This window comes from Mytilus californianus, unplaced genomic scaffold (genome assembly GCF_021869535.1).
Source record: "Mytilus californianus isolate M0D057914Y unplaced genomic scaffold, xbMytCali1.0.p SCAF_6, whole genome shotgun sequence".
Lineage (NCBI taxonomy): Eukaryota > Metazoa > Mollusca > Bivalvia > Mytilida > Mytilidae > Mytilus > Mytilus californianus.
In genome coordinates, this window is record NW_026262712.1 from 70,263,170 (window position 1) to 70,284,695 (window position 21,526).

Sequence of the window (21,526 nt, forward strand, 5' to 3'; positions counted from 1 at the left end):
CTGAAAACACATCACACGGTATAGCTGACTTATATAAACGCTGAAACCAAATTTCAATCAAAGCACGAAAGCGCTGTAAAGGCAGTTAATTACAGGTTGTGTGTATTTTAAGTCCAGTTATATCATTATCTTGCATAGTACAGTGTACTTATCAGAGGTGGCTTTCAGTATTTAAGATTTAGAGTTCTCTAATGATATTGAATAAGTTTTATGAATGTCATATTCTGAGCACTATATGAAGGCGATTGTTCTCACTTGTTTATGAACTAGTGCATTATGTCCAGTTTGTACCTTTTTTATCTATGTTTATAGTCAAATTAGTTATCAAAGGTACCAGGATTATAATTTAATACGCCAGACGTGTGTTTCGTCTACATAAGACTCATCAGTGACGTTCAGATCAAAATAGTAACAAAGCCAAACAAGTACAAAGTTGAAGAGCATTGAGGACCCAAAATTCCAAAAAGTTGTGCCAAATACGGCTAAGGTAATCTATTCCTTGGATAAGAAAATCCTTAGTTTTTTCATTGGCAATCATAACACATCTCCTTATTTATATAATGATCTATATTCAACGACCTCAGGTACAAAAAAAATGTATGTAACTAAACTATGATGGGAAACCTTTGACTTCTTTCTTTATATAAACTTTTGATTTGGTACCATAGAACTATGTAGAGTAAATGTACATTGCAACATGTCAACTCTTTCAACTCCAAGCAAAATTATATTTCCAAGCATAAAGTAATTTATGAATGAAATAAAATGCTCCGCTGGGGCGCAGCTTGATACGACCGCAGAGGTCGAACCCTGAACAGTTGGGGCAAGTATGAACACAACATTCAAGCTTGATTCAGCTCTGAATTTGGATTGTAATTAAATATTTGACACAGCATAGGTTTCTGACACAGAATGAAAGTGGTCTAAGATACTTAAAAAAATTTAATTTACCTATTCAAACCATATCATTATTATTTGCTTTTATATATAAATCAGAAATAACCAATTTAAAATGGAAAATTTTAAAGAAAAAAAAGGAAAAAGAATCCCCCCAAAATTTTTTGAACCCCCTTATGATTCATCACCCCAAAACTCAATCCCAGCCTTCCCTTTGTGGTATGGTACCTTGCAGTACAATTTCATAAAGATCCATACACTTGAACACATGTTATTGTCTGGAAACTAGAAAAATGCTTGTTTTTTGGCCCCTTTTTGGTCCCAAATTCCTAAACGTTTAGGGCAATTACCCCCAAACTCAAACCCAGCTTTCCCTTTGTGATATGGAACCTTGTAGTACAATTTCAAAAAGATCCATACACTTACACACAAGTTATTGCCATGAAACTAGAAAAATGCTTGTTTTTTGCCCCTTTTTGGTCCCTAATTCCTAAAATTTGGAGGCAATTACCCCCAAAATCAATCCCAGCATTCCCTTTGTGATATGGAACCATGTGATACAATGTCAAAGAGATCCATAGACTTACACACAAGTTATTGTCATGAAACTAGAAAAATGCTTGTTTTTTGCCCCTTTTTGGCCCCTAATTCCTAAAATTTGGAGGCAATTACCCCCAAAATCAATCCCAGCATTCCCTTTGTGGTATGGAACCTTGCAGTACAATTTCAGAGAGATCCATACACTTGAACACAAGTTATTGTCTGGAAACTAGAAAAATGCTTATTTTTGGCCCCTTATTCCTAAACTTTTTGGGCAATTACCCCCAAACTCAATTCCAGCTTTCCCTTTGTGATATGGAACCTTGTAGTACAATTTCATAAAGATCCATACACTTACACACAAGTTATTGCCATGAAACTAGAAAAATGCTTGTTTTTTGCCCCTTTTTGGCCCCTAATTCCTAAAATTTGGAGGCAATTACCCCCAAATTCAATCCCAGCATTCCCTTTGTGATATGGAATCTTGTGATACAATGTCAGAGAGATCCATAGAATTGCACACAAGTTATTGTCATGAAACTATAAAAATGCTTGTTTTTTGCCCCTTTTTGGCCCCTAATTCCTAAAATTTGGAGGCAATTACCCCAAAAAATCAATCCCAGCATTCCCTTTGTGATATGGAACCTTGTGGTACAATGTCAGAGAGATCCATACACTTACACACAAGTTATGTCTGGAAGTTACAAAAATGCTTATTTTTGGCCCCTAATTCCTTAACTGTTGGTACCATAACCCCCAAAATCAATCCCCACTTTCCCTTTGTGGTATTGAACCTTATTTTAAAATTTCATTGAGATCCATTCACTTAAACTAAAGTTAGAGTGCGAAAACTAATGTGTCTTCGGACGACGACGCCAACATCATACCAATATACGACCACAAAAATTTTTTTGCGGTCGTATAAAAAGTTCTTAATTAAGAAATAAACTGATTCGCTGAGCGCAGCTGGATACACCCGCAGAGGTACTACCCTGAACAGCTGGGGCAAAAATGGACACAATATTCAAGCTTGATACAGGTCTGAATTTGGATTGTAATTAAATATTTGACATATTATAGTTTCTGAATAAATGTAGTCAATGAACTTGAAATCGGTTATATGAATTGAATTTATATTCAATTAAAGATTTCTTGCTGTTGTGAAATACACTGTGCTGTTGTGCAATACTTAATAAATCTGTTGCCAGACTATAAACAAATAAAGTTCAATTTCTTCTCAATGTCATATTTGAAATTTATGAAAATCAATAGGGAGATTACATCAATAGCTATAAATAATTCACCAAAGTTTCATGTGAACTGCTTAAAGCATTTTTGAGTTGTTGTCCAAAAACTGGAAAATCCCCCCTTTTTTAATGAATAAAACCCCATAACTCAGAAATGTAAAATCTAAAATTTATAAAATTCTAAAGGGAGCTTACGGATTGATAATTTAGTCTTAGATGCAAGATTTTTTTATCAGTTGTTAGTGGCTTTGAACTAGCTGTCAGTAACTGCGAGTACTCTCAGATTTGTACTTAGTGTCTTTTTGTTGTTTGGATGTACAACTACCTGACCACGTCCACTTGTATTTGTATTTATCCATCTGATGAGTTTAGCCTCTTTCAACTGATTTTTATAGTTCTTTCTTATATTGTACTGTTACACCACTGTCCCAGGTTAGGGGGAGGGTTGGGATCCCGCTAACATGTTTAAGCCCGCCACATTCTGTATGTACATGTATGTGCCTGTCCCAAGTCAGCAGCCTATAAAAGTGTAATTCAGTGGTTGTCGTTTGTTTATGTGTTGCATATTTGTTATATTTGTTCATTTTTTTACATAAAATAGGCCGTTAGTTTTCTTGTTTGAATTGTTTTACATTGTCATTTCTGGGCCTTTTATAGCTGACTGTGCGGTATGGGCTTTGCTCATTGTTGAAGGCCGTACTGTGACCTATAGCTGTTAATTTCTGTGTCATTTGGTCTCTTGTGCATGTGTGGAGAGTTGTCTCATTGGCAATCATACCACATCTTCTTTTTTATATTTACATCAACAGATATAAAAAATTCACCAAAGTCAAGGTGAGACAACAAAACTTAGTTGTAAGATCTCTGAAATTTTTTACACGGTAAGAGTTTTTCTCATTGTTGGAGATTGTACAGTGACAGTAACACCTGTAACTGCTTTAACCCATTTCTTATGCACTTTAGTTTGATAAACTCACTGAATATCATACCACATCTCCTTATTTTTATATGCATTACAATTTACATGTGCATGTAATTGTAAATATATATATATCAGAACAAAATTCATTGCGTCACTTTTATTTATGCATCCTTTGGCACAATACAAGTTCTAAAATTACACAACATAAAACAACTAAATGTTATTTCAGATGAAAGTTTTGTTTCAGTTCCATTCATAAGATTTATTAGAATTTTGTATGTTTTGCCAAGTCCAATAATTCGCTCTATGTGACATAGAGACATAGTTGACTAAACCACCAGGTGTCGAACATTCAAGAATTTTCAGTGTTTCTGTTTTTATTTGATGAAAAGGTTGCCTGAGCTCTAGGAGCTTTAGGTTTTATCACAGGATAATCTGTGCTGTCAATAATAATCCAAGTCGTAGGAAACTTTAATTTGAAGTTGGATGGTGAAAAATACCTGACTAAACCACTAGATGGCCAAGTGTTAGCCTCACACCACTGTTTAGACATAAAAACAATCCATGTATACACAATATTCTTAACACTAGATTCAATCTAGAATCTAGACAGTTCAAAGTTGGTTGTATGATGCCTCAATTTCATCAAAGTCATAAAAAAACTGATTTTCAACTGACACCCTATCAATTTGAAAATATATGTATCTCAAACAATGTGCTGCTGGACCAAGTGTGGTCAAAACAAATAAAAATTTAGTATACAACTCTAAACCGGTATAAAAATGCATGGCTGTGTCACCTGTCTTCATTTCAAAATTCTCTGCTGAAAACATAGGCATTAATGGTGTTTGCGTAATTCCATCTGTGAAGCTCTACATTAGCTCGGCAGTTGGTGGTGGACAGTCATAAATCCTTTCTGCAGTATGAATGACTTCTTCAGGAAAACCAACTTTACAATCAAAACTTTCCTCTAGATATCTACTACAATATTCATCAAGTTTAGTTCTTTTGTTTTCATAGGAAACTGCCCTGATTTTTCTTTTTGCAGACGATTCAGTCTCTTGCTTGGTCCAGGAAAATAGGCTGGGAATTGCAGTAGACTTAAGTCTCTGTATGGTGGGTTTGCGCCCTGAAAAAGGTTATATAACATTAGTTTTTTTATAATTAAATGAACTTCCATTAACAATGTATACTTTGTACTACCTGGCGAAATATTAACTAGATTTATTCATTACAATCTGGATAAAACTATGTTTGCCTGATTCAATGTATGTTATGTAAATCCAAAGGACAATCAATGAGAGACTTATGCAACAAACGTACATTGTTTGTACCTAAATAATAATATAGATGAGAGCATGTCATTGTTTTGTTCCTGTTAACATTGTCATTGATATTTTTCAAGAAAGTGTATGAGGCATAGCTTATGCATTCCTGTCATTACTATATTAGCATAATTACTGCTAAAATAATTCTCAGTATGATATACCTCTTGTAAGAAATCATTATAATTGTAGCAATCACCAAAAAATCTCAAACAGATCACATTGAATCGTAATCCAAAAAATTATGACGTCTTGAATTACCCACCCCCTTTTATTCTAAAACGATAATTGCGGTTGTAAACAGACTTTGGTTTATTCGCATGGCGATTACATATATAACTATATATTTCACAAAGAAAATAGAGTTTTACCATGAATAGTTTCCTGCACGTAGTCTTTTTCAGTAAAACGTGCCTTGCAAACAACAGCTGATTGAGATGGACTCCACGATATCATCGTGTTCTCGTCCAATCTGCGTATGGGCCATGGAGTTGATCCAACTTTTCCTTCTTTTTAAGTCATTTGGAAATGCATGTCCTCCTCTTAAATGACATCCAGGTACACAACAACAAGTATTTGGCATCGTTAATTAAAAATATAACTGAAATAGTTGCACAGTGCAGAAACCGGAAGAAGAGGAACAGGATCCGCTACCACGGCGCCACCTATTCAGGAACGATAATTTGCTACTTTATATAAATGCGAAAATAACGTTAGACGGGTTTACGTGCATAAACAGAAATGCGCTTTAAATTGTATAATATAATTCATGTTCAGTCGACCTTTAATTATTATATCAACGACTGAAATGATTTATAAACATCTAGATTGCAGATAACACTCGAAATTAACCCGAGCTCTTTCCACACGGAATTCAAATAATTCTAGTTTGTCAATCGGTTGACTGCTTATAATGCAAAATACTAATATATCAAAAGTTTTTAAAACTAACAAAACACAATGATCGTTTCTCTATTTCCCAATGTAAATGAAATGACACAAAAAACATTTTATATCGCAATAAGAAGAGGAGAGAATTCAACATTTCCGGATCTACTTGGAGTCTAATGACCCCCTAAGTAGATAAGTTGGATATCGCGGAAGGAAGGATTAACCCGGCAACTAGAAAGGCATTAAAGCACTGCCTTTAAAAATCCTTGTAATGTAGTTCCTGAGAAAAATGTGACGAAAATTTTCAACTTGGATGTCATGTGTAAAATGATGTAAGTGTTTCGTTGAACAGGAAGTTGTTGAGTGATGAATCTGAAAACGCATCACACAGTATAGCTGACTTATATAAACTCTGAAACCAAATTTCAGAAATCCTAGTAATGAAGTTCCTGAGAAAGATGCGACGAAAAATATTCATGGGACGGACAGATGGACCAACGGACGGACGGACAGACATAGGTAAAACAGTATACCCCCACTTTTTTAAAGGGGGTATAATAATTATCATTCTCAATTGGAATCAACCATAAACCACAAAGGCAAGCTATTTCCATCAGATAATTCAGGTCTCTTCTGTGGAAAGCAAATGTAGAAAGTTATCCAAACTAAAACTTTGTTGCATAAATCATCACTATCAATAAGAATCTATAGCTTTATACCGTCAACTGAAATTCCAGTGTAGTATGTATATTTCAATTTCATTAGATATAATAAAAACTAAAACATTAACACAGATAAATTCATTTTTGGCGACATTGCAAGTATGAATTCATAAAAAAGATCAATTTATTGGGATAAAATAAAAAGGTTTTGTTAATGGAATTTATTGATAAATAAATACAGCCTTTCAATAAGTCAACTGAGTTAAAACATTAATTCAGTTTAATAATTTCCTTAAATTTACCTTGATTACTATACATTATAATAAAATTTTAAGATTTACCATGTACATATACCAGAGATAAGTGAATTAACCAATTTATAACAATATGATTTACAATAAGTTTTGGTGGTCTAAAATCATGTAAAATTTCAGGTCAAGCAAAGTTCATGTACCATGTGTAATCACATAAACACAATTGATCATAAGGTGGAATATTTTTTTCTACACATAATATACTTACTGTCTTCTCAGCTTGAGTATTCATATCCTTTAATTCCTGTATCCATTGCTTCTTAATTGTTAAAAGTTTTGACAACTTAGTCTGAAAATTGAGAAAATTATGCAAATAAATCTGGTCTAAAAAAAAGGTTGGTCCTGATTGGGGGTTGATTTTACAGTACATTCAATATACCCTGTTTTTATAACTTTTTATGAATACATCATAATTCATCATATAGCTAAGATGAGTTCCTCTAACACTCATGGAAATAATTATCAAATTTTAATATAAACCCTATAAAAAATTGGCGATGACAGTTAAATATGAGTTTCAGGTCATACAAGCTGTTAAGATTATACAGATAAAGTTCCTACAAGTACAAACATGTACATAATATGAAACTGATATTGGACTATACTCTGATTGTCTGGCATGACCCTTATAATAGGATCATACAAACATATATGCATTTGGACAGAATTCTTTTGACTACAGCAAACATTTTAAATATACAATAATTAAGGACCAAGACTTCTGCAGTTTCTTTTTTCCACAATAGTATAAGAAAATAACCAAGTGTAGCAAAAGGTCACATGATCTCTTACAAGATGAATTTCAAAAGCAAACTTTACTTAAAAGTGGAGAGTTGACTTTGGTCAATAAGACATGTACAAATGTATATTTAGAAATGTTTATATTTAGAAATGTTCAATCTTTAATAGAAACTATTTTTTTTAATAAAAAAATTCCAGAGCAATGAGCAATGAGCAATGGTAATACAATATGTCATTTCATTCTTTTACATCATGGTTATACTTACAACTTGTACAAGAAACTTAATAGGAAATCCGCCGTACGTTCCTCCTTCTAAACTCATTAATCTCCCTTTGAATGGTGAACCACTTAGTAAAGGATCATTATCCTGTAAAACAAATCATAACATACTTCACTATAGGTCATGTAGGTTGCACTTCTGTAATCTCAACAATGCAATTTCCCATAGGAACTCCTTTTGCGGCTAAAACTGTGCTACTTTTACTATGAAGTTTCGTAAAAAATTATGTTCTAAAATGGAAAGTTCATATGTACTACTATTTTATACTAAAATTCTGTACTACCCCTCCCTTCACTTTTGGTCTTCCTCAGAATTCAATTTGACCATTATCCATGTGTATTTATACTGGTAACATTCCCAAGGTGTGTCTCTATGATATGAAACATAGAGATCATATCTGGGAACCAGTAGGTAAGCAAAACAAAATATCTATGAATATTATATATCTCCCTAAAAGAGGAGTGGTTTGTGAAACAGCTGCAACCTATAAAGGTATGTTTTTTTCCCTACAAAACAGATAGGCACTTCGATAAGTGGATCTGGTTCATCTAATTTCACTGTCAGGGATGTGATAATGAAATAAAAATTTGAACGATCATATTCTTTAAAAAAAAAGTCCATTGGTTTAAATTAATCCCTGAAAAGCATTAATATTTTTAATTGAACTTCATTTTACATAAACACTTAAGTGGTCTATTGCAGTAATTCACCAAGATGTGTCCTTTCTCCACTTATTTCAAATATATATAATTGAAGAGTTTGGTAGCTCTACTGGAAAATATGGCCATTGTGTCCCTTGATGTTCTTTTCCCCCCAAAAAATTGTTTAGCAATTACAATTAATTATAATTATTACATATCAGTAAGAAATCATTTCTATCATTGTCTGTTATTACTTTATTTGGAAATTTTTTGTCTGTCATTTGTTAACTGCAGTCCTCAACAAAGCTGCCAAATGTAAAATTCTTTCAGTCTCTTCAATAGGAATTCAGAATTTCCCAAGTTCTCCAATTTTAGGAAACAGGTACTTCTTACATCTCAAGTCTATGGAGCATCTTAGCATGTTAAACATATATTGTTCATTCATCACTCAATATAAAGTTAACTGAATAGATTTTAAAAAGATCTGTAAGGACTCTCTATAAAACTGTCTAAACAAACTTTACACCAATTTGTTAATACTCACTAAATCAGGATTTGGTGATCCAAGGCTTGGAACAAACTTAGGAGGAGAAAACAATGGATTCTGTAGCCGCGGTCTGTGTTTTTGTTGAAATGCCGATAATGGTATGGTCTCATCAGGATCATTACTCTGAAAATATACAAGTAGCTCAGAAAACATATTCACAATATGAAAATTGTGCACTTTTTAAAGGGTAGTCTTTATCATATAAGTACGAACTGTTGATTTGAAATTTATAAAATTTACATTAGTTTGCATAATGTATACTTGTATTGAAACAAACTACATATTTGACACAATTACTAACATTAGTACATTTACATTTCTATAACAATTTTACATATTCTGCTGCAAGCATAAAAGGGATTATAAACAAACCAACTTTTAACTCTGTTATAACTATTATGTCTGTCCTCAGCCAAAGCACAAAAAACAGCAGTGACAGACTTGGACTCTATTGTTTTCTTATTAGTCTTGTCCTGAATATGCATGAAATATTTGCCACTGGATGCTAAGCAACCAATAATCAATCAATCTATAATTGTCACATGAGTATCTTCCCTCTTTACCATATTACAGTTTATACTGCTGCTAGGAAATCATTGAAAAAGGGGGGAAAACTATGTGTCACATAAAATAAACTACATTTGTATTTTAAAAACCTACTAAAACTTCATAATCTGGTATAGAATGAGTTCCTAATCCAGGTCTGTCAAATGTTATTCTGTAGGAGTTTGATACTGTATCTAAAGCATCTACAACACCAGTAAACAAACCATCTTGGGGCTTCCTTAAACGAGCTGAAAAAACAAGCTATGTCAATGAAATTCAAAAGGATATGATAAACTTTCAAGTGTAGAATTACATTAAATGTATGCTTATCTCTAAATCAGACAGAAAATACCATTTAAAAAAAAAGAGTTAAAGCAGAATCATATAGACTACATTATACTCAATACAAATTTTATCTTGCAACACTCATTTAAGGGATATATCATATCACAAAAGCCTAATTAAATGCAAAGAAGTTGGATATAATGCCAAAAATGTTTTCGCTCATTTTTTTTTATTGTGAAAGTAAAATTTCTTGTTCAACGAAAGTGTAAAATGAGCATTTATTACTTGAAAAAATTTTAAAATGAAAATAAGCTCCTATAAGGGGAAAATGTCAGAACAATAAATATATATAAACATTTTACCTGTAACTTTTGTACCGATTACTAAATGCATTGGGATTTCATTGGGAAGGTCCTTAAAATTACTGAGTTCTGATAATTTTCTTTGTTGTAATAATCTTATCTTATTTCTTCTTGTTTCTAAAGCATTTCTTTCTTCATCGAAAAAAGCTGGAGAACATCTGAAAGTAGACATAGATTATTTCAAAATCTTCTAGATTTAATTATATGACAAACATAAATTTAAAAGCTCTTTCACATTCTCTTTGTGTGCTTTTTTTCCTTATGTACAAGTCAATCCAGCAATTAATGGTTTTATAATTGTGTCTTTCAAAACTGCTGAATCAATAGTGTCTGCAACCAGTCTTATAAGGGCATACGATACAGTTTTGATCCCACTGTGATTTTTTTTACAAAAATTTGCATACAAGTTTTTATTGACTTAGTTAATTCAAATATGTAATAAAAAATATACCTTCATGCATGGGGTCAAAAATTCAGAGATTTACTTAAAATTTCGATTTCTTGGACATTTCTATCCTTTAGAGACATACTTAACTTTTCTTTTTCAAAAGATAAACACATGCGGATTTTTGTAAAACAATTTGAAATATCTTCTTTACAAAAGTGTGCTCTAAATATGTGTAACAATTCTTTGAAAATAATTCATTTTTATTAATTTTTTTATGATTATAGTAAACAAGAGGCTCTCAAGAGCCTGAATCGCTCACCTGTATTTCAGAGCAGAAGAATTTTAAATGTTAGCAAACTTGATGAACAAATTGTGTAAAATTGTCTTTAAAGGGCAATAACTCCTTTAGGGGTCAATTGACAATTATGGTCATATAACTTTTTTTGTAGATCTTACTTTGCTGAACATTATTGCTGCTTACAGTTTATATATATCTATAATAATATTCAAAATAATAACAAAAAACTGCAAAATTTGTTAAAACTACCAATTCGGTGGCAGCAACCCAACAATGGGTTGTTCGATTCGTCTGAAAATTTCAGGGCCTATAGATCTTGACCAATTAAACAATTTTACCCCATGTCACATTTGCTCTAAAAGATTTAGTTTTTGAGATATAAGCCAAAAACTGCATTTGACCCTTATGTTCTATTTTTAGCCATGGCGGCCATGTTTGTCGATGGATACAAACTTCGGATACAATTTATAAACAAGATACCCCAAGGAACATTTAGTTAAAGTTTGAAGGTAATTGGCCCAGTAGTTTCAGAGGAGAAGATTTTTAAATGTTAGCAAACTTGATGAACAAATTGTGTAAAATTGTCTTTAAAGGGCAATAACTCCTTAAGGGGTCAATTGATAATTATGGTCATATTAACTTTTTTGTAGATCTTACTTTGCTGAACATTATTGCTGCTTACAGTTTATATATATCTATAATAATATTCAAAATAATAACAAAAAACTGCAAAATTTTGTTAAAACTACCAATTCGGTGGCAGCAACCCAACAATGGGTTGTTCGATTCGTCTGAAAATTTCAGAGCTGATAGGTCTTGACCAATTGAACAATTTTACCCCATGTCAGATTTGCTCTAGAAGCTTTCGTTTTTGAGATATTAGCCAAAAACTGCATTTGACTCCTATGTTCTATTTTTAGCCATGGCGGCCATGTTTGTCGATGGATCAAAACTTCGGATACAATTTATAAACAAGATACCCTAAGGAACATTTTGTTAAAGTTTGAAGGTATTTGGCCCAGTAGTTTCAGAGGAGAAGATTTTTGAAATAGTTTACAACGACAGACGACGGACACCACGTGATGGCATAAGCTCACATAGCTAAAAACAATGTTTTTTGCTGAATAATTATCTAATTTTTAAAAAATTCATCAGTGATTTTTTCATAAAAATTGAAACAAATAATCTTCATACAGTATCAAATGAGGGGTCCATGTACTTGTTTTCAAGCTAATGGTTAAAATCCCTTGAAAAAAGCATCTTTTGATGATATGTCGCAGTTTGACGTCGCGAAAAATAACATATTATGTTAGGCCAAAATTAAAATTAAGTTTGTTTCCCCTTACCCGACCGACCCTCTAAAAATCCGCCGACTGAAATAATTTTTTTCAAAAATCATGTTGTTTTTTTTCTCTCGTTTCGCTCAAAAGTTCGTTTTTTTAATTTCGTTTCCTTGAATAGTCCGTATTTTCAACATTCCGCGAAATCATTGTCGCCCGTGTGTTTGCAGCAAAGGGTAAACAACGTATGCAAGGATACTGAAATTGGAATGGAATAATGTTTTAAATAAATGCATCCGAGCAATCTTAACTACTCTTCCATTCTAGCTACGCCTCCAATAACAAAATGCGTAGCCTAGTAGTTACGATTGCGCATCCGAGCTCACCCTTGAGCTTAAATGTTAGGCCTGGTGTTTCTGCCGTGTTTGTGGTAAATCCCTGAGTTCGCCTTTATCAGTGGTTGACTCAATAAGTTGTATATTGGCGTGCTATTTATGCTATTTTGTTTCATTTCGTATGTGATATTGGACCATACACTAGTTGTCTTTGGATAAAATAGTACTTGATTTTTTTCGAGCTCAGTATCATATTGTGTTGTGAAAAGTCGAGATGACTATACCAGCTAATGCTTTGATAAAAGTTCTTGTAAGTTCTTATGTCTTTTATAAGCTATAATGGGCTGATGATTAAATATGGTCACACATTCAGGGTTTTGTGAAATAAGATGCCAGTGTTTCATTATTATATTTTTAGTTTCTGTATAGATGGGTTGAATTTTGTTAACATTACTAGCGGTTGCTCCCATTTCGCTGGGCGAGGTGTTAGCAAGTTTTCCCTTTCTGTATTTTGTGTTTGATAAAAAAAATCGTTGATTTCAGATATTTGATATCCTCGTATGAGCTTCTTACTGTTTTTTAAGATCAGTTTTGCTGCTTGTGTTTCTGAGATACCTCAATACTTCACCCTTGATAAATCCTTTCAATGAAAACACTTTTTGGGTGTGAGCAGTGTCTGTGCAGATATTGATATGTTTCAGTTGGTTTGATATTGGTTTTAATGTCTTGTATCATAAGAATCTTTAAAGGATCTTTCTCCTTTGTATAATTATGACAGTGTCAAAGAATATTGTTTCATTACAGGAAAATTCGTAGGTGAACTTCAACTATCATTATCATTTTGTTTCTGTGTGTTGAAAGCGTTGTAAAATGTGTTCAAGAATTAACAAACATTGTAAGGTCTGCTAACTCAGCGAATACTGATCCGCACATAGACACGCCCAAGGTTTCATGGTAAAGTTTATTGTTAAAAATAAATTCATAGTTTTCTAGAATAAGCCTTAATAGGCGTAGTCATACTCGCTTGGATCACGGTTTGTGGCTTCTAGTATTTCCTTAAATGAAAAACAAGTGTACATATTTTTTGCATCGAATGTTACTAGGCAGAGTTCGCGAAAATGGTCGGTCCTGTCGGTCCTATCGGTCAAAATGAAGCTCGGACCAGTATTTTGAAGGCTAGTGCCGGTTCCGATGACCGATGTAAAAACGGCCGTTGTAGTGCATATTTCGGCACTTTTTTACATCGGTTATTAGATGTACCGCAACTGTTTCCAATAAGTGTTTACATCGGTTATCAGATGTACCCGCTGCCAATTTCTAGTACTAGTTTACGGATTTATTATAAACAAACCGAAGCGGCGATTTACACGTGGCCTACTAAATTTGTTCATAGAGCCATCCCTGGCAAACAATCGGCCATTGAACCCTTCAATGGAGCAAACAAATACTGTAACAGCTGAGAAAGCGATTCAGATGATGAAATGGATAGTGAAGATGACTTTAAATAAGAACAATCAGAAGACCTGAACTGGTCCTTCATTGTTAATTTGCCTGTGGGTGCGAAGAATCAAACTAATATTAATAAAGTTATTTTTCAATAAAATATGTTATTAATTTTATTTCAAGATAAAATTGACAGATTTTGTAGGACTGGCTAAAATTTTGTAGGACTGACAAATAATCATGCTTTGTCGGTCCCATGACCGACGGGTCGAAATAAGTTTTCGCGAACTCTGACTAGGTAGCAGTCTCATTGGGGTTTTATATTTTCAATTGAATTAATAAAACTATAAGAAAAATATAGAACCGTGTCTCAATTTATATGTGGTCTACTCTAAGTCACAAAGACATTGATATTTACAAACATTTTCTAGTCTGAAATTGTAAGGTCTTCTAGTCATGCATATTACGTTATACAGTATGTTGTTTTAGTATCAATAAAGTTCAATTTGTTGTTTTTCTGTGTTTTCCTGTGTGTTAGATATATTTCAGGGATTTTCTCTAAAAAAAAAAAAAAAAAGAAGCCTACCTACCTACCCACTTCCAAAATGGTGGGTAGGGTAAGGGGAAACAAAGATATTTTTAATTGCGGCCTTAGCGACGTCATTACCTCCCCTGTATCGTATGCCCTTAACAAGTTACTTAACAAGTTACTTATAATACTTATAATACTGAATTAGCAATGAAAAATAGTTCAATTACATATCTTAATAAATATATCATCATACAATACCATAAGCTGCAATAGCATTAGTTATATACATGTAAGCATAGATCTATACATATAAAATCATATCATTTTACAATTCAAATGATTCCCATCAACATTTATATGTTCGTGTTTATAATTGAAGCTGTTAAAAAATATACGCCATACTAAAAGATAGAACATACATATGAACACTCTGATAAGGAGTAGTGCAGTCATCAACACAAGCAGATATTTATTAAATGCAGTTTTGTTCTGGACAGTAGTTTAAGTTACACATCAATTATGCCAATAGATGTGATCTAACGAAACATTCCTTAATTATCAATGAAAGATAATGTGCAAGGTTTCCAATCATAAGAACAGAAAGGGCCAGATACCATCATTTAAGAAAACATTAGCTTTTGGACAAAATAAGCTGTAAAACAGTAATATGTCTCCCCTTTTTGTTATTTTGATAATGCAAATGTTAAAATTAAAATAGCAATACTTTAATGTAAGTTATGCAAATATTCAAAGTCAATGAACCATGACTGAAGGTACATGGCTAACCAATCTCCATGGAAATGAGATGTGTGAATGCTAATACAACTGCATACCAAATACCATTGACTTATCAAAAGTCGTTCATGTTAAACAAATCTAAACACAAACATTAACTTGTAAACTATGTAAACATTTAAAAGTCAATGAACCATGATGAGGGGGTGGGGCTATATAATCTCCATGAAAATGAGACTTGCAAATACCAATTATCATTGACTTAACATTAGTGGTTCATCTTAAACTGATCTAATCACAAACTAATACATGTAAACTAAGCAGAAGTTTCAAAGTCAATAGACCATGACTGAGGGGGCGGGGCACAAAATCTCCATAGAAATAAGATATGCCAATGCTTATACAATAGCATACCAAATATCATTGACCTACCACTAGTGGTTCCCCATAAACCGACCTAATCACAAACTAATACATGTAAACAAAGCAAAAGTTTCAAAGTCAATAGACCATGACTGAGGGGGCAGGGCCAAATAATCTGCCGGAAACAGCATACCTATGTCTCGCTTTTTGACTTTGTCAAGGCGAGACAAAAATGGTTACCTTCTTGGTTTTCCCATAAGTCTTCTGATCTTACACCATTCCACTCTCTTCATTTTGTGGCTTTTTAATTGTGGAAATGTTTCCTTTAAACAAATACAGAAGTCATTCTCTGCCAGAAACAATGGTCTACAAATGAAAGAATAAGAGCATTAAACTGTGCAAGATATACAAGTCTGGAAGTATCTGTTATTGTCAATTGATAATTTGACTCAGGCCAACCTTAAAAATATGTTTGTTTGCAGTTTTCCGACTGTACATTCAGACTAAAGGGTCGGTAGGTAGGAAAAATATTTTATTCTATCAACCAAAATAAGGTTTAAACAAGCAGTTACACAAACCAAGTTTCTCATGGAGAAAAAACATTTTAAAACAACAAACACTGAAAACCAATATGAAATGAACAGGCATTTTCAGATTAAAAACTTTTAAATCAAACTGAAACTATAACATAGTGTCATTATTTAATATAAGACATAAAAATATGGTATTATTAAATACTGGAACACTTATAAACAAGGAATGACTAGAATTATTTTAAAGAAATATATTCCATGACAAATATGCTTCTTGACTAGAATGCTTTCATGAGTAAAGTATTTTCATCAGAAGAATGTAGATATTGAAGCTTTATAAACACCTGCCCAGATTCTTGTCTATGAGTGTCCTCAATAAAAAAAATCAACCATTGAATCTTCCTCAATTGAACAAAAAAGGCAACTTAAAAAAAATTATATAATCATCTGACTGTTTTCAAATTTCTAACAATATTTAATTATACATGTAATAAGGTTATATTTTGAAAGATATGTTGATGCCAGGCTTCATTGAAACCAAATAATTCTTAGACTTCGTGGGGGAATTCATAGCACCCCTTTAAAAGTAAATGCTGAAATGTTTTGACTGCATAAAAAAATTTGGCAGCACAGCTCCTAAGGACATGTTTCAATTCAATTCACACAGTTTGGGTATATCTAATATCGTAAAAGAGAGAATAATTGCAATTAGTGGGGCAACCCCCCTTATCCTAAAGGAGCATACTCATTGCAAGTGAAGATAGATTTAATATACTAAGTGAAAGTATATTTATTTTTTCAAGTAAACCATTCATTTTCTGTGTGTAGTTTGGGTGGCTTCTTATTGATTTGGCATTGTCTATCCATTAACATTTCCGTACTGGTGTGTTTACAGGTATCCATGAAGTCACATAGGAGTGTTTCATCTTTGTCGTCTTCACAACGATTTATAGGAAATATGGTAATACTTCAGGCTGCTGTCAAATTGTTTAACCACTGATATTGGTTCCCTAAAGTCAGGCTCAAAACATTCTATACCCATTTTGTTTGAGACAGAAATGGTTATCGTGTCGGTTTTATGAATATCCGCTGCATCATCATCCATGATATCTGACATCGAAGATATAATTCCATGTGCAACTCTGCCTGAATCTGTATACACAGTTTACTATTAAACTTTTTTGTTTGTTATTTGTATTAATATTGACAGAAGACAACACCGTAAGGTGCTCCTCGATGACTTCATAGATACCTGTAACTAAACAATCTCCATGTGCTTTATCATTAAACGGTCCGATGAACGCTTGACGGAAAGGTAAGAAAACCCGAACTTAAAACGTGTAATTGACCTAGACTTTAAATCAATTCCGGACAACCAAATGTTCTGGATCCATCTATAGAAGTATTAAAAATAATTTCTTTAAATTAAAAGCAATAAAATTTTCACAGTCGCGAGGATTTTCAACACTATTAAGAGGAAGATTCACTTTCTGGCATTATTTGTTTTATTTACAAAAAAATCTTGAACACACTTTCTACTTTTTTGAGGATATTTTTGCTGTTAATGATGACAGGATTTTTGTCAAAAGATTTCCTCCTATTGTTGGTAGGCCTTTTTTCTCACAACTGACATGTTTAGCAATATATCAAGTTTGTATTTTAAGGCACATTTTGTGTCTTGTCATTAGGTTACTGTCTCAATGACCTGTACCTGATATCTTCTTTTTTTTTTTAAAATACCAATATTTAAAACTTACATGTCAAGATTAGAATAAAACCATTCATAACACACCCATTTGTGTGCCTTAGGTAATTTAAGGAAGTTTCTGAGTCTGACACCAATTGACTGTGCTACTTTTCTATCTGCTGTACTCAAACCACTTTTAGCCTGTAAAAAATATTTCAAAATAAATAAAATTTTTGAGGAAATCCATTTTCACTAAAAAATACTCTGACAAGTATCAAAAGTTTAAATTTGTTTATTCTTACATATAATGTTGTATTTTTGTATGTAATAAATGACAAACATTTACTTCATTAATGATATTCTGCATGAATATGAGAAGAGGAGATTTAAATCTGACCACCGAATTCAGGCTTGTATAGTCCATGGTTTTATTCTCCAAAATTGAACATGCCAGACAGGGGTGCGGATTAAATAGTTCTATAAGCAAGAATAAGAGAAAAATTCACCTAATCCATATCAATATGCAATTTTTATTCAATATCAAATATAAACTGGTAAAATTCAAAATTAAATGCTTCGCTACAAATTTCTCTTTTCTTTTCACTGCATTGCATAAAGTAAACTGTAATCCGCTTGAATTTAACGGAACAAAAAGTGTAGAAGTCAGCAGGAAACCAGCTTATGCATAACGATGTATAAACTACAAAACGTAATCAGTTATTTGTTCTGTTATGGTGTTTCATACTGATGCATGTGTTTTGTTTTAGCTTAAGATCCTTCAAACATTAATGTGATAGATATGTTAAACATCATTTTACCTAAGGATGAAACTGTTTTACTTTCAAAGTCGTATTCTAGTGATATCTATTAAGTACAAATTTTCTATACACTCTCATCTTATTTATTTTCATTTACACCTGCTATTCGTACTTCCCGTTTCAACATACACAAGTTCCTCAATTATTTATTTTTTGTGTGATTTTGACTTATTCTAACACTCGTGAAGTGTTCTAGAATCATTTACAAGCATTTTTAACTTCTATTTGATGATCGAAAACTGGTTCTTCCTGGAAAATACCGCAAACGATCATCCACGGTTTGAAATTACCAGGGTTTTATTAGACGTATTCGAACAGTTACAAAAAGTTTTTTTGCCTGAATTCTCGTGGCGAGAAGGGGGGTGAGGACAGTGTACCAGTGCGCACTATACGAGGCCTATTACAGTAAATAATATACTCACAGCTATAGTTCTGGGTTGTTTCCGTGGTGATTTGGCAGGCGAGTATGTTGTGTCTTCATCATCATTGTAAAATCTTTGATTCTTTTTCCTGATCCTTGATGTCTAGAAATAGAAAATATACACACATTTTACTTACTTGTAACATTACTATAACCTTTAAACACCAACAGTGATGAAATCTTTACATCTGTTAGCATGAAAAATTACTTATCATCTTTGACCTATAAATAGCTAACTCTGATTAACTTGTCATATATTGAAGATCTAGAGGACCTTTACCTAAACGACAGCTTACTTAATTGTTTATCTATTGAAACCAGTATTATAGAGTAGAGTGCCTCACTGATTTTTTTACCCTATCTTTTTGCTATTCCACTGATTGAGATTAAAAGAGATATAGAGGGAGATCTTAAATAAATGGAGAACTCATGTGTCCATGGGACACAGATGATGCCCCCGTTTGCATTAACGTTTTAAAGGGACATAACTCAAGAACGGTATAAGTGATGCCACCCAAATTCAAACTTGAGTTTCATAACAATTATTTGAGGCAAAATTAAGTTAGCGAACAGAAATGAAAAATTCAGCAATTTTTCTATTTGTACAGGGGCATAACTCTAGAATGGTAAAAGTGACGCCACCCAAATTCGAACTTGATTTGTGCTTTGTGGTATTAGGTATTGTGTATATTAAAGTTTCATTATATTTGGCTGAGGCAAACTAAAATTTGAGAACGGAAACCAATTTCAGGACGGACGTACAGACGTACAAGGGTAACACTTAATGCTCCCTCCGCTGTGGCAGGGGCATAAAAAAAAATGGAGAATTTGTCCATGGGACACAGATGATGATGCCCCAGCATGCATATAACGTTATAAAGGGACATTACTCAAGAACAATATAAGTGACGCCACCCAAATTCAATCTTGATCTTAGTTTTGTGGTAATAAGCATTGTGTATAAGTTTCATAACATTTGGTTGAGGCAAACTTAAGTTAGAGAACAGAAATGAAAAATTCAGCAATTTTTCCATTTGTAAAAGGGTATAACTCTAGAACGGTAAAAGTGTTGCCACTCAAATTCAAACTTGATCTGTGTTTTGTGGTAATAAGCATTGTGTATAAGTTTTATAACATTTGGTTGAGGCAAAATATAGTTAGAGAACAAAACTATTTTTGGGAAGACTGGACAGACGTACAAGGTTAACACTTAATGCTCCCTCCACTGCGGCAGGGGCTTAAAAAGATTAATCCTGCCATATATATGTCACTCATTGTATGTCCATGTGCCTATCCTAAGTTAGAAAGCTAGTAAGTGGTTATCTTTTGTAACATCTGAATGCTTTTAGTCATTTAAGAAATTTGATATTGATGACAGATCTTTGCAATTCTCTGCTAATTTCATTCACATCTGTTCTAGACTCTGGGCAGTTGAAGAGCTTCTCTAGATATCTTTTGCTTTTTCATGGGGTTGGCCCTGTATGCTGTTTCGTACATTCATTTTTGCACTATCTTAACAATTTGACATGCATTTTTTATTCACTGTTTATGCATACATATTTCATTTTCTGACATATGTATGAACATTCTTTAAATTGGCAAGAGATAATAAAATAAATGGAGAATGTGTCCACGGGACACAGTTGATGCCCCCGCTTGCATAAAACATTATAAAATTCAAACTTAATCTGCGTTTTGGGGTAATAAGCATTGTGTATAAGTTTCAAAACAGTTGGTCGAGGCAAACTTAGTAAGAGAACGGAAACGAAAAATTCAGCCCCCCCCCCCCCCCCCCCCCCTGCTTCCATATAACATTATAAAGGGACATAACTAGAGAACTGTACAAGTGACACAACCCAAATTCGACCTTGATCTGTGTTGTATGGCAATAAGCATTGTGTATAAAATTTAAAACTTTTGGTTGAGGCAAATTAAAGATAGAGAACGGAAACTAAAAATTCAAATTTTTTCCATTTGTAAAGGGGCATAACTCAAGAAAGGTAAAAGTGACGCCACCCAAATTCAAAAGGTGATCTCATTTTTGTGGTAATAAGCATTGTGTATAAGTTTCATAACATTTGAATGAGGCTAACTAAAGTTAGAGAACGGAAACAAAAAAATCAGCAATTTTTCCATATTTATAAAGGGGCTTCATAACTCAAGATGGTAAAAGTGACGCCACCCAAATTCAAACTTGATCTTTGTTTTGTGGTAATAAGCTTTGTGTATAAGTGTCAGAACATTTGGTTGAGGCAACCTAAAGTTAGAGAATGGAAACTAATTATGGGACATAAAGACTGATAAGAGTGACAATTACATGTAATGCCCCTCCGTTGCGACAGGGGCATAAAAATACTTTTTCCTTTCCTGCAGGAAAGTCAGCTTTTAAAAAGCAGTCTTGGGACTAGTAAAATAATTTTCTGAGTTGTAAATACTTGTGTCTTACTAGCCCAAAGGACTAGTGAGTTAAAAAGTTTTTAAGTGCCAACTGT

At 33.1% G+C, this 21,526-nt stretch overlaps 1 protein-coding gene and 1 long non-coding RNA gene across 5 annotated transcripts in view; both read right to left on the reverse strand.

The window, feature by feature from the left end:
• The window catches only part of LOC127704975 (protein lin-9 homolog), a 35,598-nt gene that overhangs the window by 6,840 nt on the left and 7,232 nt on the right, over window positions 1-21,526 (reverse strand). For all 3 annotated transcript variants that reach the window (XM_052209220.1, XM_052209219.1, XM_052209218.1), the window contains exons 3-10: window positions 19,036-19,137; window positions 17,866-17,996; window positions 15,816-15,941; window positions 10,202-10,359; window positions 9,669-9,802; window positions 9,006-9,131; window positions 7,806-7,907; window positions 7,007-7,087 (exon numbers count right to left, since the gene is read on the reverse strand). In XM_052209220.1, the coding sequence (XP_052065180.1) occupies window positions 7,007-7,087; window positions 7,806-7,907; window positions 9,006-9,131; window positions 9,669-9,802; window positions 10,202-10,359; window positions 15,816-15,941; window positions 17,866-17,996; window positions 19,036-19,137 (960 nt within the window). The remainder of the gene's footprint in view (window positions 1-7,006; window positions 7,088-7,805; window positions 7,908-9,005; window positions 9,132-9,668; window positions 9,803-10,201; window positions 10,360-15,815; window positions 15,942-17,865; window positions 17,997-19,035; window positions 19,138-21,526) is intronic.
• On the reverse strand, window positions 51-6,088 carry LOC127704985 (uncharacterized). 2 transcript variants are annotated; one of them, XR_007983596.1, is made up of 3 exons: window positions 5,303-6,088; window positions 2,083-4,735; window positions 51-1,609 (listed from the first exon to the last, which is right to left on the reverse strand). It is a non-coding gene; the product is annotated as an uncharacterized LOC127704985 (long non-coding RNA). The 2 variants fall into 2 exon arrangements; XR_007983595.1 differs by having other exon boundaries at window positions 51-1,287; window positions 1,760-4,735.